The sequence below is a fragment of the Pteronotus mesoamericanus genome, unplaced genomic scaffold, assembly GCF_021234165.1.
Source record: "Pteronotus mesoamericanus isolate MK-2021 breed Mesoamerican mustached bat unplaced genomic scaffold, CSHL_Meso_final scaffold_31, whole genome shotgun sequence".
In the NCBI taxonomy this organism is placed as follows: domain Eukaryota; kingdom Metazoa; phylum Chordata; class Mammalia; order Chiroptera; family Mormoopidae; genus Pteronotus; species Pteronotus mesoamericanus.
The window spans coordinates 33,908,890-33,933,974 of NW_026555312.1; the positions used below are offsets into that span (position 1 = coordinate 33,908,890).

General features: G+C 36.5%; 1 protein-coding gene across 1 annotated transcript in view; it reads left to right on the forward strand.

The window, feature by feature from the left end:
- SEPTIN10 (septin 10) overlaps positions 1-25,085 on the forward strand; it is a 58,076-nt gene that overhangs the window by 21,449 nt on the left and 11,542 nt on the right. Inside the window, exons 3-8 of the mRNA XM_054592008.1 lie at positions 4,884-5,001; positions 5,412-5,607; positions 7,532-7,718; positions 16,735-16,896; positions 19,750-19,846; positions 20,996-21,164. Of these exons, the coding sequence (XP_054447983.1) occupies positions 4,884-5,001; positions 5,412-5,607; positions 7,532-7,718; positions 16,735-16,896; positions 19,750-19,846; positions 20,996-21,164 (929 nt within the window). The remainder of the gene's footprint in view (positions 1-4,883; positions 5,002-5,411; positions 5,608-7,531; positions 7,719-16,734; positions 16,897-19,749; positions 19,847-20,995; positions 21,165-25,085) is intronic.

Genomic DNA, 25,085 nt, shown 5'->3' on the forward strand with positions numbered 1-25,085 from the left:
CAAGTCTTATTTTAATCTTCTTGAATACTTTCATGACTGGGAAAAACACTGTTTCTTCACACTCTTTTTAAAAAATTATAAAGATCATATGCTTACAAGACTAAAAGGGATTTAAATGGTACAAAAGAAAGTACAGTGTACTGGTTCTCTGTTTCTCCATAACAAATTGCCACAAACTTAGCTGCTTAAAACAACACCTATTTATTAGCTTACACTTCTGTAGGCCAGAAAGTCAGGCACAGCGCAGCTGGCTTTTCTGCCCAAGCCCTCACACTCAGGATGTTGACTGGCTGAGTTCTAATCGGGAGGCTCCCCTTCCAAACTCAGGTTGTTGGTAGAATTCAGTTCCTTGCTGGCCAGTTACTAGCAAGTTGTCATCACTCTTAGGTCCTTGTCATGTGGCTCCCTTTTATCCACATAGCAAAGAAGAACTGAAATCCCCTTCTTGCCTCAAACCAAAATCTCTGGAAGTTCTCAGTTCTCTCTATACCACACTTGGTGATTGTGGCTTTCAGTAGATAATGTAAGTCCTTCAATTTTGTTCTTTTACAGAATGGCCTTACTATTCTAAATCTTCTACATTTCCATATGTAGAAGTTATTTCCATATGTCAGTTATTATATTGACAGAATATAGTTGGATTTCGTTCTTTTATTCAATTTGACAGTTTCTTTTTCATTAAAATGTTTTGACCTGCACTGTCCAATCTGGTAGCCATTGGCCACATGTGGCCATTTAAGTTTAAATTAGTTAAAATTAAATAAAATTTAAAAATCACTTTCTCAGTTGTATTGGTTACATTTCAGTGCTTAATATCTACATGTGACTATTGGCTGTCTGTTGCACAACTCAGATATAGAACATTTGCATTATCATAGAAAGTCTTATTGGACAGCACTGGTTTAGGTCATTTATATTTAATTATAGATATAGCTGGAGTTAAGTCTATCAATTTGTTCTTTGTCCTGTTTTTTTTCTTTTACTTTCTCTTCCTACCTTTTTGGGGGTTAACAGAATTTTTATGATTGCATTTTATCTCCCCTATTGGCTTTATGAGCTATACCTCTGTGTTTTTTTAAGTAAATTTTTAAATAGTAATTGATGCAGGCTTTAACTGACACACACTACCTTCAAACAATATTATAGTAGTTCATGAATAATACGGAAACATTGCCACAGTGTATCTCCGTTCCCCTTCCTATTCTTTGTACTGCCATTATCACACATTCTACTTCTCCATGTATTATAAACCCTGTGATAGTTGTTGTTGCTTTAAACAATTATATTTTCAAGAAATTAAAACAAGGATAAAGCTCTCTCACATTTACTCATATTTTACCATTCCTGAAATCTTCATTCCTTTTTGCCAATCTGAGTTTTCATTTATTGTCATTTCCTTTCTCTTGAAGAACTTCTAACATCTCACATAGTGTGGGTCTGCTACAGGGACTTTTCCCAGATTTTGTTTCTCTGAAGATGTCTTCATTTTGCCTTCATTTGTAAAGCATATTTTCACTTGATAACCGAATACTTGCTTGTCATTTTTTTCTTTTGACATTTATTAATATTGTTCTTTTGTCTTCTCGTTTCCATTGTTTCTTACAAGAAACCTGTGGTCATTTTATGTTTCACTTGTATATAATCTGTCTCTAATATCTGATTGCTCATAAAGTTTTCCTTTATCCTTTCTTAAGCAGTTTCTCTGACATGCCTACTTGTGGATACCTTTGGATGTTTCCACTGTAGTTTGCTGAAATTCCTGGATCTCTGAGTTCATGTTTAGAAAATTGGAAAATTTTCAGTCACTCTTACTTAGATATTTTCTTCCTCCCTCACCTTGCCTGCCTCTTCTTTTTCACTTGGTATTTCAATTATAGGTATGTTATATTATTTTACATTGTCCCATAGTTTTTTGAGTCTCTGTTGTAGTTTTATGTTTTTCTATGAGAGACTTTTAGCTTGGATAATAACTACAGGAACAAATCTTTGTTCCATCATTCGATCTTCCATTCTGCTTGTTGCCTCTCGTTGTTGAGAGCTTTCATATCTCATAGTTCCCTGTGATGTCACCTATTTATCCATCTCTCTTTCCTGTAGAAAAGAGTATATTTTTCTTTTTTAGCATGATTACTGTAAGTATCTTAAAGTTCTTATCATATAATTCAACTTTTGGTTCATTTGTGGATCTCTTCCTGTTGACTGTTTTTTTTTCCCTTGAGTATGAATCAATTTTTTCTGCTTCTTCCCATATAGTAGTTTTTGATTGTGTAGGAGATATTGTGAATGATACATTGAGGAGATGCTGGATTCTACTTTCTTCTTAAGAGTGTTGACCTTTGTTCTAACAAGCAAGTTATTCGCTGGTCACATTGATTATGGTGAGCCTTTGTTATAGGTATTGTTAGAGCAGGTTTACTTCAGTTGTGCCTTCTATACTAGGGAGCATTTCTGACCCCTAGGATATGATTCTTATCCCTAACATGTGGCCCATATAGGTTTTCAGTGAGAAGTCTTAAAGTGTTTACCAAGCCCCTTAAATTTACAGACTTAAAATTCAAGCTTCCCAGAATGGCTCTCTTGAACACTCTACATAGCTTCTTCTCCTTCCCATTTCTCCCCTGCTAGTCTTTTTGTATTCCTCCCATACATGGGCCAAGGATTTGAAGGAAGTGTATTTGCAGGTTTTGGACTCCCTCCTTTCTGGAATTTTCTCCTTCAATTTTCAGCTGATTTGCATGGCCTTATCTCCAACTGACTTACCAACCCAGTAAGACTGCCACTTGCATTTTGAGCTGTATCTTCCTTGTGCAGCAATGACTGGGGAGTACCCTCAGGAGAAAAGCTAGAAAATATCATCTCACCTTATATAGTTTCCTTGTCTCAAGAGTCTCCCTTCCAATGTCCACCAGCCTTTGGTTGCACTCTAGTACCTTGAAAAAATTGACTATAGTTATTATTAACAGGGAGGTTAGTATGACATAAGTTATTCTGCCATTACAGAGTGCTAGAACTGTACCTATAATTTTGTATTGTGCTTTTTTCTCATAACTTTTTAATATAAGAATCAGTGTTCATCCACTGATAATATATCCGCGTATTCCAAAAAAGGGAGAATCATTGGGCAAAAATGTCACTTTGCCTGCTGTGTTCAAGGCTCCCATTCAAACAGATATTGTGAACTTTGTTCACACCATCTCGTGCAAAAACAGTAGACAACCCTATGCTGTCAGTGAATTGGCAGGTGGTCAAACCAGTCTTGGGGTACTAGCAGAGCTATGGCTCAAATTCCCAGAGTTTGAGGTGGTGGAACTCATCAATCTGACCAGAGTGCTTTTGGAAGTATGTGTCATGCGGGTCACATGTTTGTACCACCAAAACCTGGTGTTGTTGGCACCACAGAGTGAACACAACATAGAAGCAATGTGCCATCTGCTCTGCCTGGGCTGCCTCGGCCTTACCAGCCCTGGTCATGTCTAAAGGTCATTATATTGAGGAAGCCCCTGAACTTCCTTTCTTGGATGAAGATAAAGTTGAAGGCTACAAGAAGATCAGGGGGGCTGATTTGCTTCTTAAGAAACTTAAGGCCTGGAATGATATTTAAAAAAAAAATCTATACCTCTCAGTGAATGAGGGATGGCAAGAGCAAAATGAGAAATCGTAGTAAGTATCCAGCACAGAGGACCTTTCGTTATCTACGAGGGGAGATCCCCCCAAAACAGAATTTTTAATACAAAATTGTGTGTTTATTCTTACCTGTTTAAACTTCAGTCACCTTCAAAATACTCTCCATTTGGTGCAATACACCTATTGAGACGTTTTTCCACTACTCAAAACAATTTTTGAACTCATCAATTTTGATGCCTCTTAGTGTTTCTGCAATTTTTTATTTTCCCTCTTCTTTAGCAGCAAAATGTTTCCCTTTGAGGACTTTTTTCATCTGGGGAAATGAAAAAATTGTCTCAGGGTGAGATAGAGTGACTAGGGAGGAGGGTAGAGCATGAAGGTCATGCCCTTTTTGATCGAAAACTGAACACTTACCTCATGGTGTAGACAGGTGCACTCATAAATCACCCATCATAAAAGGGGCAAACGTGTTGATAGAGTTTCCAAAAAAAATTCACCAAAGCCTAATGCAGCCTCTCACAACAATGCTGGCTTGTACACTGATACAGGGGGGTACTTAGAACATTCACCTAGCACAGGTAAGCCTGTACTATAAAGGGCCCGCCCTCCATAGGGAGGTTAAAGGTGATTTTGGGACCTTCCTCCTAATGAGGACAGTAGTATCATCAAAGACTTCAGAAATGTCCTTGGAATTATTCTGCATAATGTAAACAAACTGAACACTTTGAAACCTGCTCCTGGTGGGCATGTTGACCACTACTGCATTTGGATTAAAAGTACTTTCTGCAAGTTAGATGGTCTGTATGGCACTACCACAGAAGGAAACAAGGCTGTAGCATAAATTTAAATTTGTTTATTCTATAAAGGTCAAATCACTGTGGAGGGCTAATTTTGAGTAAAAACATGATCAAAGGCAAAAAAGGAAGAAAGGAATTAAAATGTTATTAAAAATGTATCACAAAATGACTTTAAACATTTTGTTTTACAAATGAATGTCACAGTCTGCTTGGATATTTTCCTATTTTGAAAATCAAATATTTTAATGTTATGTATAGTGCTAAACTCTCATTATATGAAGAGAAGAAATACATGGTTTGAAGGTCTAGACACATTTCTTACAAATTTACTTAGTTGTATCTTGGGGAGCTATAATATAAAATTTTAAATTTCTTTGATATATTTATTCTTTCAAACTTGCTTGTATCCTATCTTAATAAAAGTTTTGTTTTTGTTGTTGATGTTCTGTTTTTCTTCAGCAGAAAAGAGAAAATATCCGTTCTTTGACTATGTGTGGCCATGTTGGTTTTGAGAGTTTGCCTGATCAGCTGGTCAACAGGTCCATTCAGCAAGGCTTCTGCTTCAATATTCTTTGTGTCGGTCAGTGCCAGACTCTTCCTCTTAAGTTGTTCCTTCATGTTCCTTGTGCTCACTTCATTCTTGTAAGCTGTGTGGTGTTCATGTCATCAATTTGAGTTCATGATTGCAGATTTTTTTCAGTTACTTAAATTTAAGAGCTTTGTTTTTTTAGCTGTACTGCTGTAACTTGTTTGTTCTTTAAATATTTCAGTACTTTCTTTGGAGTTCTGAGTAACTTAGCATACTTACTCATTTTTATGTTCTGCTAATGTCTTAGTGGACTGACCTTAGCATGTATTCTTCCATGGACAACTCAACCTTTGAAATATTTGAAATATTTGGGATCCTTGAAACCACTCTAAGAGTTTACAGTTCTCTTTTTTTCTCATCCATCCTGTGCACCTGTGAAGATGTACCTTTGTTTCTTTCAGGGGAGACTGGAATTGGAAAATCAACGCTGATTGATACATTGTTTAATACTAATTTTGAAGACCATGAATCCTCACATTTTTGCCCACATGTTAGACTTAAAGCTCAGACATATGAACTCCAAGAAAGTAATGTTCGATTGAAATTAACCATTGTGAATACAGTGGGATTTGGTGACCAAATAAACAAAAAAGAAAGGTACATGTTTTCTTCTTGTAGTAAAACAAGTTTTTCTTACTTCAGGACATTTGTATTCGTTCGCCATGTGCTATGATTTGATTTTCTACTGTGGAAATCCATACCTTTCCTCCCAGACTTTTAATTTTTTTAAGCACTAAGTAATATTTTGTTCTCACTAACAAATTGATATTTTTATATTCAGCTACCTAATTTCTCTAGAATAATTTGAAATATGTTATTAAAATGTCTATTTCAGCAAAAATAGTTTTAATTATTTTCTCTTATGCCAATTCATTGCATTTTAAGTTATTTGTACTAATTTTCAGGCAAGACTAAACTCAATGAAGAAAAGAAACAAACAAAACACACAATGGCAAATATGTAATGGCCGAATCCATGAATTTTTTTGTGAAATTCTAATCAAATTAGCCAGGTACATTATAAAGCAGGACAGGAAAGATTTGATAATGAAATTTCTTTTTTATATTATGTCATTATTCTGTGAAATCTTAAATTGAGAAAAGGGGAAACACATTGGGGTAAAGCAATAACTTTTGTTCTTTTTCCTTCTTTAGAAAAGTATATATTTTCATTATTAGAGGTATTTTCCTACTTTTCTAAAGTTTGCTTTGGAGAGAAAATATTTTGCATAATTGATTTTCTTTATGTAACTTACGTTAGCCTTTTCAGTGTATTTGTATGTTATACTTTAAATTTCAAGAAATGATTTGTGTGTGCTTTTTATGAAGAAGCAGATTAGTGGCAGAGGCAAAGGCCTGTGACATGTTGCTTTAAATCACACTAATTTTTAAAATAATTTTCTGTATGATGACCTTATATGACTTTATAAATTTATACTTAGATATCTGACACTTTTGATATTCTCATACATGATATCTTTTAAAAGTATTTCATTTTCTATAGAAATACTGATTTTACATAGAGCAACTTCTGTAAATTCACTGATTAATTCCAACAATTCATGTTCAATATTGTTTAGATTTTTTATATATGTACTAGTATAATCTACAAATAATGACATACGTCTTTCCTTTGTAATTCCTTTATTTTTCTTTTTAAATGTTTTATTGATGTCCAATTTAAATAAAAAATAAAATGCACCAGTTTTTTAAAGTGTACAATTCAATTAATTTTGACAAATGTATAGCTTTGTAACAACACCATTGTTAGACTATAGGAAAAGTCCATAGTCGTGGGTACTTTCTTCACATGAATGTTCATGTGCACATCAGTGCTTTACCAAAGCCAGAAGGGGACCTGTCTCCAGATCACCAGTGCTTTTTGTTGGTGCAGCTTCTTTCTCTCCAGTGTTCTTGTCTATAAATTCTAGTTGCTTTGGCGTCCCTGAACTGCAATGTATGTCTTCTCAGCTTACAGAATTGGCTAGACTCTGATCTCTTTTTGGTTCTATGCCCTAGAAACTGAAACCTAGGGCAAGTTACTCTGGATGTGGCATATTGTTTAACTGAGATAATGCATATCAATAACTTAAAAGATACTTAAGTTAAATTCCATGACTTCTTGCTTCTTACATTTGATTTATATGGCATAAAAAGCATTAACATATTAAAGAGGAAAGACACACATCAAATGAAAGTATCCAATCAGAAATGCAGTTAAGTTTGGGGACCTTGTTAGAAAGGGATCCATTGTGTGAATGAATGTGAGAATGAAGCAATGTAAATTCAATATCATTTCTATAAAACAGTTTAAAGCGTGCATTGTCCTGTTAGTTTTAAAGTACTATCTTTGTACATGCATATTTTGCACAATTTGTTTTATTACTAAAGTTACCTGTTCAGCATAGATACCATGTTTATTAATTAATGAAAACAGCTCTCAAACTTCAGAGTTACATAAATACCTTACTTGGTAGCATGAATATGTTATATTCAATATTTAAATACTTATTAATTTTTAGCTACCAACCAATAGTTGACTACATAGATGCTCAATTTGAGGCCTATCTCCAAGAAGAACTGAAGATTAAGCGTTCTCTCTTTAACTATCACGATTCTCGTATCCATGTGTGCCTCTACTTCGTCTCACCAACAGGCCACTCTCTGAAGACACTTGATCTCTTAACCATGAAGAACCTTGATAGCAAGGTGGGTATGGAAAATGAGTTAACTTATCCTGCTTTAATATTTACTTTGAATTATTAAAATATCTTTATGATAATACATGTATAACTTTTATTCTGTACATTTTTAAAACATTTGCTAGGGTTCAGTCTTAGGTTATTTTCCAGAAAAATTCAGTTTGGAAGATGAGCTGAAAAGAAAAAACAGTAACACAAAATTTTAGTTCTTTTTTAATGATTAAATTGCATGTCAGATTATGGGAATTCATTTACATATTCTTTTTTCTATTTATATTCTTCTCTTTCATTTTTTTAAAATTTATAAATCATGTTTATTCTATTACAGTTGTCTCAGTTTTTCCCTCTTTACCCCCCTCCACCCATCCTACCCACAACCCCCCTCCCACAATCAATTCCCACTCTGTTGTCCATGTCCATGGGTCATTCATACATGTTCTTTGTCTAGTCCCTTCCCCTTCTTTCCCCCATTGCCCTCTTTCCCCATCCCCTCTGGTTGCCTTCAATCTGCTCCATGTTTCCATATCTGTGGTTTATTTTGTTCATTAGTTAATTTTGTTGAATAGAGTCCACTTATAGGTGAGATCATACGGTATTTGTCTTTGATCAACTGGCTTATTTCACTTAGCCTAATATCCTCCAGATCCATCAATGTTGTCGGAAAAGGTAGGCGTTCCATCTCTCTCTCTCTCTCTCTCTCTCTCTTTCTCTTTCTTTCTTTCTCTCTTTCTTTCTTAAATGCAGATTGATTTTATTTTTTTAAATGTCAAAGTTAATTATAAAATATTAAAAAATTTAAAACCATTATAAAGTCTCAGCAATTAAACCAGCATGACACCAGCACAGAAATCAAGTACATCAGTGAAATAGAATGAGCATTCTAGAGACAAACATATATATCCTAACAATGTAATTAATATAAGTTGATATTTCAAATCAATGGGTAAATAAGGCTTATTCAACAAATAAGGTACATGGACCACTTTTACTTGAAATAAAACAGAGAGCCCTGTTTTACACACTATACAAGAAATATTCAGGTGAGTTAAAAATCAATATGGAGAATTGTAGGAGTTTTAGGAGAAACTACAAACTAATATTTTTCTTACCCTGAAATAAAATATTCAAACCCAGAAGCTTTAAGGTAAAATATTGACAATATGACTATATTAAACATTTAAGACTGTACAGTAATATACATATAAAAAAGTTAAAGGACAAGTAATAGAATAGGAAAGTATTTGTAACACATCTAAAAAAGGGTTATTGGTTTGTTTTGGGTTTTTTTTAGGGAAAAAAATCTACAAACATTTAATATTAATAAATGGATAAAGAATACGAAAAAGTCATTTAAACCTTTTTAAAAAAATAATAGAAATAGGCAAGAAATTTACATAAACAGGTTTAGTTTCAACAAAAATAATGAACAATTAAAATAACACATTGTCACATGTTAATACGTATTAAAAAATATTGGTAATATCAAATATTGGTGACTATGAAAGGAACTGGGTATTCATAGACTCTTTTTCTTCATCTTAAAGTAGTCCCTTTAGCATATTTTGCAGCGCTGGTTTGGTGGTGGTGTATTCTTTTAATCTCTGGGAAGCTCCTTATTTCACCTTCCATTTTAATTGAGAGCCTTGCTCTGTAGAGCAGTCTTGGTTGCAGGCCTTTGCTTTTCATTACTTGGAATATTTCTTGCCACTCCCTTCTGGCTTGCAGTGTTTCTGTTGAGAAGTCAGCTGCTAGCCGTCTCAGGGCTCCCTGATATGTTACTACCTGTTTCTCCCTTGCTTGCTTTAGGATTCTCTGTTTTGATATTTGCCATTTTACTGATGATGTGTCTTGGGATGGGCCTCTTTAGGTTCCTCTTGAGTGGGACCCTCTGTGCTTCCTGGACTTGTGTGACTTCTCTCCCCAAATTTGGGAAATTTTCCATCATGACTTTTTCAAACAGGTTCTCTATCTCTTCCTCCTCCTCTTCTCCTTCTGGTATCCCTATTATATGGATATTATTACGTTTCAGGTTGTCCTGCACTTCCCTAAATGCCTCTTCATTCTTTTTGAGTCTTTTTTCCATTTTCTTGCTCTTTCTAGGAACTGTTTTCTATCTTGTCCTACAGCTTGCTGATTTGTTCCTCGGCTTCATCTAGCCTGCTTTTGATTCCTTCTACTGTGTTCTTCAGTTCAGAAATGGTATTCTTCATTTCCTCTTGTCTCTTACCGATAGTTGCTGTGTCCTTTTTCATGCTGATACAGTTTGCAGTAAGTTCCTTGTAGTTTCCCTGTAGTTTTTTGTAATTCTCTCTGAGCTCACTGAGTTCATTGAGCTTCCTTAGAACCGTTGTTTGGAACTCAATATCTGAGAGTTTACTTGCCTCTATTTCATTTAGTTCTTTTTCTAGGGATTCCTCCTTTCCCTTCAGGTGTGGCATATTTCTTTGTCTTCCCGTTATTTGTGAGACTCTTCCCTCTTGCTTCTGATTCTTAAGTTGATCTGTCTTGATTTCCTTTGTCGTGTGAATTTCTACAGTAGGAGACCACTGTGTTTTCTTTCTGGATCTGCTGATGACGTCAGCTGTTGACCCCGCCTGACCTTAGACATTCTGTTTGAGACTTCCAGTAATCTGCTGTCTGTGGCTGTCTCCTTCAGCTGTTAAGGTAGTCACACTGCACTCCACAGGCTGCCTTAGATAGCTCAGGGTGGGGCGGAGTCCCTCCTGGGGGTGGGGTTATTGGGTCCTCTCCTGCTGCTGCCCTATGGGTACGGAGTCCACACTGGGATCCCTCTGTCTCTCTTCTCCATTCTCTCCCCAAAGTCTCCATCCGCAGTCTCTCCTCAAGTGTCTCCAGACCTATCTGCCCCGCCTTTAGCCTGGGATCTACTGTCTGGCTGCTACTCTGCACTGTGCAGGCAGCTTACACAGCACGAGGGGGGGACTAGGCCCTCCTGGGCGCGGGGTTATTGGGTCTTTTGATGCTCCTGCTGCTCTGGGGAGTGGTCTCTGTCTGAGCAAGATGTCTGCTGTTGCATGGGTGATGAGTCAGCACCAAGATTCCACTGGCTACTCTCTTAGTTCTTTCCCCAAAGACTCTGTCCCCAGTCTCCCCTGAGGTCTCCAGTCCACTGTGCCCCTGCCTTTGCCAAAAACCAGGATAAGTGGCTGCAATTAAAATTTTATGTACTGGCCCTTTAAACGGATCTTTGCGTCTCCAGCCACCTGTTTCTGGCAGAGAGCAACCCTGCCACTTTTTGAAGCTGGCTGTTTTCTGTGTACTTTTTGGGCTCTGGTGCTGTAGGCTAGAGATCCCTGCTTTTAATTTAGACCCCGCTCTTTTCAGGGTTCCCACTGGCCGTTTCATTATCCTTCTGGTGCTGCTGCCTGTGGGCGCCCCACCAGCCTTCTGGATTCTCTACCGCACTCTTTACCAGTTAGATTGTGCTAAAGCCTATTCTTCTGTCTCCAAGGTTACAAGGCTTCTCTCTCACTATTGTTCAGTTGTTTGTTCCAGGTGATTTCTCCTCAATTTAGTTGTAATTCCAGGTTGGTCCTGGGAGGAGATCAGTGTGACTTCTACTCACTCCACCATCTTGATTCTCCTCCATTTATATATTCTTTAAAAAAATCTAACAGTACTCCATCCCTTTTAATTAATTTTTAATTAATAATATTCCATTTTATGGATATGTCATATTTTATCTATTCAACAGTTGATGGACATTTGGGGTTTTGGCTATCATAAATAACGCTGCATGGTCACATGTTTTCAGTTCTCTTGGCTGTATACCTAGGAGTGAAATTGCTGGGGCACATAGTGTATTAATTTGTTTGCTGGAGCTGCTGTAACAAAATACCACACACTGGGAGACTTAAATAACTAATTTTCTCACAGTTCTGGAAGCTAGAAGTCTAAAATCAATGTGTCAGTAGGTTTGGTTTCTTCTGAGGCCCCTCGGCTTGCGAATATATCCACAAACACTAACTTAGCTCTTGCTAAAATTGTTTACTTTTGATGAGATAACTTCTAGGGCCTTATCGTGTTAAAAAAATTGAGGGAGAGGAAAAATGAGGTGTGCACACAGGGCAGAAAATCCCTTTCTTCACATTTGGTTAATAACACTTGAAAACTTCTTTTTAGGATCTTTATACTACTGGTGTTTTATAACAGCCAGCATGTAGATGGACAGAGTACAACCAGGACTGGCCATTCTTCTCTGTAGGTTGAAAATCCTAGCGTCCAGGGTCCTGGTGGAATTTAGGTTTGGAGGCTGGAAATTCGAGATCAGGGTGCCAGCATGGTTGAGGGCCATCTCTCCAGTTGCAGACTCCTCACTATATCCTCACATGGTGGAAGTGCCATTTACATTTTTTTAAATGTGGAATTTATTTGACACTAATTTTCCTTTATGATTCTCTTAAGCGAGAAGTTCATTGACAAAGATTAAGATCTAATGTTTTATCACATATTATAGCAAATTATGTTTTAATGTGAACCATATCAAGAAAACCTATTTTTAAATTTCTGAGCCAGGGCAAGATTATTTTATATATATATAAATTATATATATATATATAATTTTTATATTTATATTATCAGGGAGCTATAAAAATATTATCCACAAATTATCTCTCCTTGATTTCTATTTAAAAGATGGTTAAGGACTACTGTCTTATACTAACAAAAAACAAAAAACAGAGGCTTTCTGTAACCTCTTATGGCATGAGAATTTCAGCTTTCATTATCCTGGCTAATATTTTTATGAGATAGTATTCAGAAAGCAAGGCATTCTGGCCATTACTACTTTCTATATAGACATCAGTGCGGAAAGCATGAAGGCCTGCTAGTGAAGTCTTGGTACAAAGGTTTATTGACTTTTTACTAGTTCCAGTCCCCTGGGCTTTCACAGTAACTTGATGAAGCTTATATGAGAACCTATTCATCTGATAGATTTTCTAACCATTTAGCCAGTTATTTTCATTGGTATATGGAAGTTTTTTATTTATTAATAAAATACTTATTTTAAGCATAATACTTATGCTAAAGCATAAGAGTATGTAACTTTGTCTTAGCAAGACAGAATCAACATGATGTAGTTTGTATAAAGATGACAGCCTCTGGTGTCAGTAAAGGCTGGTTTTAAATATTAGCTCCATCCCTTAATAGCTATATGTTCTTGGATAAGTTCTTTAGCCCTCTGCGCCTCAGTTTCTTCACGTCTAAAATAAAACTAGGTAGTTATGTTTTATCCCCCAGCCTATTGGTAGTGACGCTCCTGGCCAGGAACACCTGAGGTACTCCTCCAACTGCATTTACTCATAGTGTGAGCCCCAAAAACATCCACTACCCCCTGCTGCCACCACCACTAGGGTTGATGTTGTGGCTGGACCAACCCTGTGGTTCTTACTATGATCTCAGATTGCACTTCAACAAGAAACCTAAGGGAAACTTTGAAGAACAAGATTTGTTACTCGCGGATCCTGGAGCACAGCACACCCAAGAACCATACACGGAGGAGAGGGGGAGAAAGAGAGGGAGTATGAACCTGGGGCTCTGTGTTTATTAGTGGTTAAGGACGGAGTGTCTGGGGTTTTGTGGATTTACTCTTTACTGACAAATTTAAAGCATAAGAATGGGAATTAGAACACAGGAAGGGAAATGTGTTTTTTAGGTTGCTCAGGCTTTCTAAATGGGGAACTTCATGGGAAGGGCAGCCTGGTTCCTTATCTGGTGGTTTTGCTGGTAGCTTTGTCATATACCTGGTAATATATTTATTCAGGCTTGATGTCTTTAAAATGAATACTTTGGCAATCAAAAGCTCAATGTCAGGCACTTTTATTATAGTCAAAAAGCTTAATGTTGGGTGTTTATACTGCAGCCTGCTTTCTGCTATTTATTATGGACACAATTGTAAGTTATTAAGTTAGCATAATTTACTGAATATTCAAGAACATGATATTGAATTTGGCATCAACTTCTTATGTACTCTACTCCTACTAATTTAACATGAAAGCTGTATACCTACCATTGTTGGAAAGTTTTCTGTCATTTTTTTAAGGGTAGTTAGAAAAACTTTTATGTTTTTTAGAGCATATTAAGACTAATAAATTGAAGTGAATCACTGTGAAATTGGAGAAGAGAAAATTAAAAATAGGAATTATGATTTTTACTTTTCACTTTCATTCTGAAAATTATATTGATATCTTACTCTCTTGACACATATGACTAGTTAGCCTGAAATCCCATACAAACTAAATAAACACAAACAAAAAACCTATAAACCCCTAAATTTGTATAGGCATTCATGTTTTAAGGGGACATTAATCTTAGAGAATTAGCTTTACAAGTTAGTTGGCCTTCATGACCTCAATTTTCCTCCTCTCTGGCTGGTGATAGGATTTTAAATAATGTTGAGGATGTTACTCCTTTGAGTTACAACACTTTCAGTTGGTCATCAAATTTCCTTCCTTTAACACCTAGGTAGGAGTCACTGACAGTGGGGCATAAATTGGATAGATTCTTTGGTAAAAGGGGACCTACTAAAATGAGAGGCAGAAGGAGAAAGTTAACTTGTGTCATAGTTTTGTGAGGGATCAATCATCCTAATTGCTTACTGCTTAAATTATTAGGAAATAAAGTTAGTAAATTAAGCAGGTAGTTTCAACTATATTTTACTTATTTGTGTATGAAAGGATTTTATGAGATGTTGAAAGAAGAAAATGTGAGATTTCTAAACCAAAATTCAGATGAAAGATTAATACTATAAAAGGTGTACTTTAAATTTTTTTAAGTATATTTTATTGATTATGCTATTACAGTTGTCCCATTCTTTTTTCTCACTTTTATTCCTCCTTGCCTGGTACACCCATTCCCACCAGCATTCCCCCACTTTAGTTCACATCCATGGATTGTACATATAAGTTCTTTGGCTTCTCCATTTCCTATACTATTCTTAACCCTGTCTATTTTGTACCTACCAATTATACTTCTTATTGCTTGTGTGCTTTCACCCATGCTCCTCCTTTCCCCTCCCCGCTGATATCCCTCCATATGATATCTATTTCTGTGCTTCTGTTCCTGCTCTAGTTTTTTACTTATTTGTTTTTGTTTTTGTTTTTTATGTTAAATTGTTGATAGTTGTGAGTTTGTTGTCATTTTGCTGTTCATAGTTTTCATCTTCTTTTTCTTAGGTAAGTCCCTTAACATTTCATGTAATAAGGGTTTGGTGATGATGAACTCCTTTAACTTTACCTTATCTGGGAGGCACTTTATCTGCCCTTCCATTCTCAATGATAGCTTTGCTGGATAGAGTAGTCTTGGATGTAGATCCTTGCCTTTCATGACTTTGAATACTTTCCAGCTTCTTTTCTGAAAGGTTCCTTTTGAGAAATCAGCTGATAGTCTTATGGGAACTCCTTTGTGGGTAACTGTCTCCTTTTCTCTTGTTTCTTTTAAGAGTCTCTCCTCATCTTTAATCTTAGGTAATGTAATTATGATATGCCTTGTTGTGTGCTTCCTTGGGTGCAACTTCTTTGGGACTCTCTGAGCTTCCTGGATTTGCATGTCTATTTCCTTCACCCAAATTAGAGAAATTTTCTTTCATTATTTTTCCAGATAAGTTTTCATTTTGTTCCTTTTCCTCTTCCCCTTCTGGAACCCCTATGATTCAATGTTGGAATGTTTCAAGTTGTCCCAGACGTTCCTAAGCCTCTCCTCATATTTTTGGATTCTTGTTTCTTCATTCTGTTCTGTTGAATGTCTGTTTTTTCCTTTTGTTCCAATTGTTGATTTGAGTCCTGGTTTCCTTCACTTCTCTGTTGGTTCCCTGTATATTTTTCTTTATTTCACTTTGTATAGCCTTTGCTTCTTCCTTTATTTTGCATCTGTACCCAATAATTTCTGTGAGCATCCTGATTACCAGTGTTTTGAACTCCGCATTTAATAGGTTGAGTATCTCCACATCGCTTAGTTCTTTTTCTGGTGTTTTGATCTGTTCTTTCATTTGGGCTATGTTTCTTTGTCTTGGTGCACCTGTTACATTGTAAGGGGCCTTAGGTATTCACTAGGGCATGGCAATCCACTTTGTTGTGTTGTGGCCCAGTATTAGGGGGTGGCTCAGGGAGGGAGTAATACTGCCTGCTTGGCTCTCAATCCGCTTTCAAGAGACTGGCAGTTTCTCCCGCCTCACAGCCCCCAGAGGTTTTTAAAGCCAAAGGTTCTGAGGCTTTATTTTCCCCTGCACTGGGACCCTGGGTTGTGCTGTCTATCTTGGGCCCCAGTTGTTCCTTCAGGTTTATCCACACAGGAATGTGGGCCCCCCCAGTTTGCCAGCTTCTGCCTTGCTGGCATCCTCTCCTCCCCAGCTGCCCATCTCCGCCCCTCCTACCAGTCTGGATGAATGTTTCTTCTTTAACTCCTCGATTGTTGGACTTCCATACAGTTTGATTTTCTGTCAGTTCTGGTTGTTTTTTGTTTTTGAATTGATTGTTTACTTCTTTTGGTTGTGTGAGGAGGCGAAGCATATTTACCTACACCTCCGTCTTGGTCAGAACTCAAAAAGATGTGTTTATTAAAAGCAGTTACTGTAAGGCCAGCATCTGTAGGAATGATTGTGGGAAGCCGGCGTCTATAGGAGTGATTGTGTGGGGTATATGGTAAGAATGACAGCTAACAATTATCTCAGGCAAGAGTTGGCAAGGTTTTTCTGTAAAGGACCAGGTAGTAAACAACCCTAGGTTTCTCAGGCCACATGATCTCTGATTAACTACTCATCTCTGCTATTATGTCATGAAAGTGGCCATAGACAACATGTAAATGAATGGGCCTGTGTTCCAATTAATCTTTATTTATTTATATTAATCTTTATATAAATATTTATTTATATGAGCTAGATTGTAGTTTGCCCATCCCCTGATCTAGGTTAAGGAAATTTTTCAGAGACTTAGTGGTTTTTAATACAGAAACTGTAGGATTAAAAAATCCATTTTCAATTATGTGATTTTGTTTTTCTTTATTAATAGGTGAACATTATACCAGTGATTGCCAAAGCAGATGCAATTTCTAAAACTGAATTACAGAAGTTTAAGATCAAACTCATGAGTGAACTGGTCAGCAATGGCGTCCAGACATACCAGTTCCCAACAGATGATGAAACTGTTGCTAAAATCAATGCTTCAATGAATGTGAGCTCCTAACTGAATATCAATTGTTTTATGTGTAGAAAATAAGTAATTTATAGATAACACTGCTACTACTATATTTTCACTTAGGTTTTCCCAAAAAACAAGGTGAATTTTTAAAAAGTCTAGCCTGGGAAAATGTTTAGTTTTCTAGAGTAAAAAGTAAAATAAGAATATATTTTCTTTCCTCTGTACTTTCATGTAGGTGTGGCTCAGTTGGTTGGGCATCATCCAGCAAACTGAAAAGTCGTTGGTTTGATTCCTGGTCAGGACACATGCCTAGGTTGTTCCTTCCCGGTTGGGGCATATATGGAAGTCAACTAATTGACATATCTCTCACGCATCGATGTTTCTCTCCCTCTCTTCCCTCGCTGAATAAATAAATAATTAATATATAATGATACATTTTTATACTGGGATACTCCTTTTTTGGAACCATACTTAATTGCCTTAAAGACATCTTTCTATTCTTTCTTTATAAACTGGAGAAGACTTTATGGTCCCCTGTGGATGCTATAGAATCTTAAAATCTTTTAAGATCTTTCTAATCTGTTGTTTAAATTCATTCTTCCTTACAGTGTCACATGTACATATTAAGCATTCATAAAACTTTTAGTTTACTTCACCTGAAGATGATCTTTGTGTTACTTTCTTCAGGCTACCAAATTTGTTAAATATCTTGTTACATTTTGAAGGATCATGGGTTTTGGAATCAGACAGATTTAACCATGTTCTTGTGAAAGTTATTAACCTCCCCTAAGCCTGTTAACTTATCCACAAAATTGAGTTAATAATACCTATCTTAAGTGTTGTTGAGAGGATACATATTTTTATAAATATTTTTAAAATTTTACTCAGTTTTGGAGAGAGGAGGAAGGGAGGGAGAAAGAGGGGGAGAGAAATGTCAAGGTGTGAGAGAAACATCTATCCATTGCCTCTCACAGGCCCTCAATTGGGTACTAGCCTGCATCCAGGCATGTGCCCTGACTGGAGTTGAACCAGTGACCTTTTGGTTCACAGGCTGGCCATCAGTCCACTGAGTCACACCAGCCAGGGTGACTAGCTACAGCGTTTGTGCACCGCTTAATGTGACATTCAGTAACTGTTCATTCCATTTCTCCTTTTTCCCTTTTCTGACTTTTCATAATCCCATTTAAGATACTTAAACTAAATATATAAAAAGTTGATTATTGTAAATGTAAGTAATTTTAATTCTTATGTGTCATATTGTCTTTACATCTAATTTTATTTCAATGCCCATCTGGAATATATTTCAGAAAGGCACAATTAAGAGACTAATAATGTCAATTATTAAATACTAAACATAATACTTAATATTGTTTATGTTAGACTTTTCCCCTTTATTAATCCTCAGCTTCAGACAGACCAATTTGCTCATTGACCCTGAATCTACCTTTTGTGTGTTCTTTCAAAATTCTCTCCTTACCTAAGCTAGTTCTCCCTCTCTGCTTGATTCATCTTTAGTCTGTGTTGTATCTTCCTGCTCACAGTGATCTTCCACTTCTCTAAATTTCTGTAACATTCATTATATTTAGCATTAGTTTGGGACTTAAATATTATCTATGTATAAAATAAATATAGGTATATACTTAATTTCATTACATGTATGTCTGCATATCTATGTATACACACACAAACACATACAGGGGTCTGGCACAAATAATGCCCCATCTTTTATTACAAAATCATTTGCAGGCAATTCTGTAACATAACAATATCACACTAAAGCATACCATGTGACATTTTAGGTGAAATGTTCAAATTAAAACTAAAATTACCACACTCATTATCCTACCAACCACACTCAAGCAGGCATTACATATATATGAATTTATTTGGAAAAAGTCCAGCCATTGTTAATATAATGAGAACAGTTTTTGTAACATCAGTATAACCTGGCAGCTAAGAAGAGTGGACTGGAATGCACATGTGAGAACAATGATGATTTCACTATACTAGTCAGTGGGGGCAGTAGACACCCATTGAGTAAGCATGTGTACTGTGTGGCTGTTGCATTCAAAATGGCTGAGCGAACAACGAATCTACATCAGATTTTTGTGTTAAGCTTGAACGTTTCTCTGTGGAAACTATTTGGCTGATTCAGAAGGCTGCAGCTATGGGCAACCTGTGATTGGCAGCTTCATCATGACAATGCTCCAGTTCATTCATCACATCTTATGCAGTTTTGGTAAAACATCCATCAAATCACCCAAGTGACTCAGTCCCCCTACAGCCCAGATTTGGTGCCCTGTGACTTCTGGCTTTTCCCAAAACTAAAATCACCTTTGAAAGGGAAGAAATTTGAGGCCATCAGTATATTCAGGAAAATATGACAGGGCAGTTGATGGTGATTGGGAGAACTGCAGGGTCCCAAGGTGTCTATTCTGAAGGGGACTGAGATGTCATTGTCCTATGTACAATGTTTCTTGTATCTTCAGTAAATGTTCCTGTTTTTCATGTCAGGTGGCTGGATACTTTCTGGAGTGTGTGTGTGTGTGTGTGTGTGTGTGTGTGTGTGAGAGAGAGAGAGAGAGAGAGAGAGAGATATTTCCTCACCATTATCCTTGTCTTTTACGGCAAAGATAATGAGGGAAGTAATACCTATACAATATACACTGGAATTCTTTTCTTTTTTTATATTCCCATATCATAATACTTTTCATGTGAGGGATATTCAATAAATTATTTTCTTTACAGGGCCTGAAAATGACTCTTATAGTAGAATTGTCACATATTCACTGTCAAGTTTTAAAATCAGAGGTATGGCAGATCATTTGATTTTAATAAATTTGCTATTTAATTAATTTTCCCTGTTATATTGTGGTTTCTTTCTAGGGACACTTGCCATTTGCTGTTGTAGGAAGTATGGATGAGGTAAAAGTTGGAAATAAGATGGTCAAAGCTCGTCAGTACCCTTGGGGTGTTGTTCAAGGTAAATGAGATAAATAATGACTAGAATATTTTTGTCACCCAATAGTCTCAAAGTTGCACTCAATGCATTCTTTGAGGTGAAGCTTATTTTTTATTATGATTTTGTGGTCAGAAAAATTGACCATGTCCTATTTAGCCAAGTCTGTAAAGACCAGGCAGAATCTCCCTGTTACCTGCTCAGGTACACCAAGACATTCAGAAAGTAGGACACAATGATCAGGCACTTTGAACAAAATTTGAGTGTAAATAGTAGTGTTTAAACATGATACATAAGTTAATTACTAGGTAATTCTAGGGTACAATAAACCATCTTATATATTTATACTACAAAGTATTGTCATCTATTTCCTGAATAAACCAGTCAGCCACCTAAAAAATGTTAGGATTTATTTAGCATTATAGTTAGTAAATAATTAGTACTATGTGGTTCATTTACTTGTGATAGTAATTAATGGGGAATGGATTGCACTTGCTAGTACTGGTTTCCCAATACTGCTCTTTTAAATTGACTAATGTTATAATGGATGAAAAATATTGGAAAATTTAACATTTTTAATGTATAAAAATATTAAAAAATAACTGTGCTTAAACAATAACGTATTTATTTGCAGTCTTCTGGTCCCCATAAACGTAGGAGGACCATGTAAATTTATTCACTAATTACCTAACACAGTATTGTAAATGTAGCATTGTATAAAAAGAATTTGATAGTTATAGTATACACAGATGGGATTCTTGAGTATGCAGAATTTACTACTTTGAAGTTTTACTTTGAAGTGAAATAATGTTAGATATATTTCTAAGCACTATGTGAAGTATCCTGCATATGATTTGTAAACTGCTAACACGGTATTAGTAGAATAACTGGAGAACATGGTAATATAATATAGTGCCTTTCTTTCCTTTTCTTGTTTATCCATTTGCTACTAAATTTAAAGCAAATCTCCCAGCCTGATAATTAATGTTGCCTATAATTCAGTGTGTATTATACAAGAGTATCTTCCTTGGTTACGTGTATAGAACAATTGTAACTGTTAAGCAGACTTATCATTTCACTGTATGTTATTTAAAATATTTTTATTTATTCATTCAACAAATACTAATTATGTGTCAGGAATTAAAAACTTGTGTTTCTTGTTTTTCTGGCTAGTGGAAAACGAAAACCACTGTGACTTTGTAAAGCTCCGGGAAATGCTCATTTGCACAAACATGGAGGACCTGCGAGAACAGACCCACTCTAGGCACTACGAACTGTACAGGCGCTGCAAACTAGAGGAAATGGGCTTTACTGACGTGGGCCCAGAGAGTAAGCCGCTCAGGTAAGGGGCTTCTCTAAGAAATAAACCAAAGAGGAAGTTAGAGAGTGTTGTACCTTTTTATAGATCCAGAATGATGGAAAATGTGTTTTTCAGAAATCTCTCAACATAAAGTAGAACCATTTGATGATTAATTATTGTGCCTCTCAGATCACTTGAAGGCTTCTTGCTTTTAAGGGCTCTAAGTCCTTGCCTAACTGAAGGAGTTATGTAGAATGAAGAATATATGGCAAAAGGCTGATATTTCAGTATATGCTGAAATGAATACTAGTAACTAAAGGAAAACTTTTAATTTGGTTATACTTTTTATTTATCTGAAAAAGATAAAAACATATATATCTATTATTATGAAAGAAAGTTGCAATGTGAGCCATACTAAATAAATTAAAAACTGTTGTTTTTTATCCTGATGAATGCTTTAGAATGACTTAAGTTTCGGAAAATACAAAGGAAGAATGAAAGTACATATAGGGAGTCAGAAATTAGACTCTTTCTTAAATATTACAATATAGTTACAAGACTTTTAGAATCGGATGACCTTCTTATGATGAGCATTAAATGTTATAAACTTGCTTCGTAATTTTTAATGCTGCTACATTCCTTTTTTTAAAAATTAAGATGTGTAAACATGAAATTCTAATATACTAAGTCATAGCATTACAGAATAGTTTTTGCATGGAGGATAGCATGAGATCTTTAAACTCTATTATGAAACTAAGGATTTTTTTTCCATTTGATTATTTGCATTTCAGTCATTTCCTTGGCTCTTGGTACTTGCACCAGAGTAAATAAAAGGAAGGAAGAAGAGAACATTAAATTGATGCTGCTGTTGCATATGACCTGATTTAATAGATGAGGTTAAATTTTTAAATTTTTTCAACCTATGGATTTAATTAGTGTACTAGCTCTGGGAGCATAATAAATTAAGAATTATATGTACTTACCTATTTACCCTCCTTACCTATTTAGGAATGTTATGTGTCTAGTTATGGGCCAATTCTAGTAAAATGATTATGTTCTCTATTAACGATAAGTCACCTAGAGCTGGCTTCTTTAATGTTTTCCAGAGGAGGCTTTGCTTTTCCTTTTTTCGAGTCTCAGGGTCACCTCGGAAGTTTCTGCGTGCATTAATGTGAGAGCAAGTGGGAGAGCCTTGCAGTATTCCGAGAATGGAGATTCAGGGTGCTAGTCACTCATCAGTCACCTGTGGATGATTAAGACATGCAGGTTCAGAATTTCTAGGGATGGAGCCTAAGAATCTTCATTTAAAGTAATGTTCCCAATTCAGTCATTTAGCAGATATTTACTGTTTGTCTGCTCTCTCTCTCTGCCCAGCATGATGCTAGTTACTGGCTATATGTTCACTGTGGGATTAAACAAAGACCCCTGCCCTTGTCGAGTTTCTGAGGTGGGAGTGGGAAGAAGACATTCTGGCCCTGCGTGGGAAATAGAGTATGGGGATGTAGTCAGAAGTGGAAGTTAGGAGACCAAATTGGGAGGCTACTATAGTAGTCCAAGCAAGAGAAGACAGAGGTTTGGGTTAGGGTAGTAGTGGTAAAGGTTGTCAAAAGCATACTTAGGATAAGTAATTTGAAGGTAAAGTTAATAAGGCTCATTGATTGTTGGATATAGGATATAAAGGAGAGATGAATTGAGGATGACTCCAGTTACCACTTTTGATGTGAGAAGCTGGGTGAATGGTGGTGATGTTTATTGATATGAGCAAGATTGGGAAAGTGGCAGGTTTGGGGTGTCGTGGTTGGTAATGAAGAGGTTTGGGACATGTTAAATTTAAGTTGCTTATTAAATATTCAGGTAAAGAATTTGGCTAGGTTATTTCATAAGTAAATCTGGAGTTTGGTGAGAAGTTAGTTTGAGATTCAACAGCGAATACTGTATAAAATTATAAGTATTTTTAAAGTGTCTATTATTGACAAGGCTCTGGACTAAGTGCTGGAGATACAATACTGGATATGGTCATACAGTTGTGACTATCATGTAGCTTACATTCTTGTAGGGAAGGGCAAAATCAAACAGCTAATTGCACAATAAATTACAGTTGTGAAATGTGCACTAATGAGAGATAGTATGTAATGGGGGAGGGTGTCCTGGTTTATTAGAGAAAATTGGGGAAGATTTCCTTGAGGCAGTTACAGTTTTGAGCTATAATAACATGGGGAAAACAGAGCAAGACATATGTAAAAATCTGAAGGGCAGAGAATAAATGGCATCTTTAAGACTCTGGAAGAAATTCAGTGCAGCAAGAAATTCAGTGCAGCTGAAGAGAAGAGGGGATGGCATAAGGCTGTGGGAGCAGGTAGGCAGGAGTTAAACCATGGAGGCCCTGGTGAGGATTTGGTCTTTGTCCTAAGGAAAGGCAGAGTCCTCAAAGGAGTGATATCATAATAGCATTTTAAAAAAATCACTCAGCTATACTGTAAAGGTATAAAGGAGTATACAAAGATTCTTAGTAGAAACCAGTTAGGAGAGTGTTGCAGGGACTAAAGTAACAGCAATAAAAGTAGAATTGGTCATGTTTAAGAGTTATCCAGAAGGTGAAACTGAAAGAACTTAGTGATTGTTAAGATACGATAAGATGAAGAAGTAGAAGATGCTAGAGGAAGACTTCTAGTCTCCTGGATTTATGATTTCATTGTCTAGGTTGTGCCATTCATCAGGACAGGTGTCTCTTGAGGAAGACTAGCTTTTTAGAGAGGGTAGGGGCAGCAGTGATTGGCATGATGGAGATCATAGGCTCAGTTTGGAACCTGCTGACTTTGCGTTTTCCACTGAAACATCCAAGTAACAATATCAAATGGCATTTTGGATATTTACCTGGAGCCTAGGGTAAAGGGCTGAGCCAAAACAATTTATTTTTATGTTCTATTACAGTTGTCCCATTTTTTTCCTTTTACCCCCCTCCACCCAGCCCACCCCTCCAGCCCACAGTCAATCCTCTCTCCATTTGTTCATGTCTATGAGTCATTCATTCATGTTCTTTGACCAGTCCCTTCCCCTTCCTTCCACTGTTCTCCCCTTTCTCCTCCCTCCTTCAGCTATCAGTCTGTTCCATTTTCCATGTCTCTGGTTCTGTTTTTCCTGTTAGTTTATTTTGTTCATTAGATTCTGGGTATAAGTCACGTCATATGGTATTTGTCTTTGGCCAACTGTCTTATTTCATTTAGATGGTTTATTGAATATATGAGTATAGACGAGATTGCTTGGAGAGAGAAGCACATCTGTAAAAAAAGTTCCCTTAAAAACAGCCTTGAGTCCCTCTAATATTTGTCAGCTAGAGAAGCAGATAGAAGATACTGAGAGGCTTTGGGTAGAGGAAGGAGGGAAACCAGCAATGTCATGTCTTTGAAGCCAAGTGAAGAGGGTTTCAAGAAAAAAAGAAAAGGCCAGCTGTGAAGTTGAGGATCAGGTTTTCTCTGTAGAAGTGCAGCAGTGCAATACATTCCAGTTGCTTCCTTTATAGTTCTTAGAAAATAATGAAGAGCTCTCCATCTAACACAGAAGGAGCAGTATTTGCCAGACTGCATAGGCCAAGACTTACAAATTCAAAGGAAATGTTTAGAACAAGTAGAAATGAGTTTTATTCCTGTGCTGGGAGTTGAATGAATTAACTGAAACCATTTCCAACCTCTTTGTTCTCTGCTCAGCAACTCATAGCCCAAGAATGGGCTATAGGGTGTTCAGTAGGTCCAGCTTAGGACTTGTACCCATGTTTTGGCAAGGGGCGGAGACGCACCTGATTAATTGTCCCAACAGGCTGTATCCATGGTGGAGACCTAGTGCTCCAAAAGGTAATCAGAGTAATGATACCAAAAGGAGGTAGACAGATGGTGGGCAGTCAAGAGTCAGTGACTGCTCAGATCATCCATTTATTGAGCCTTCCATCAGTTTGGGAAACATCTGTTT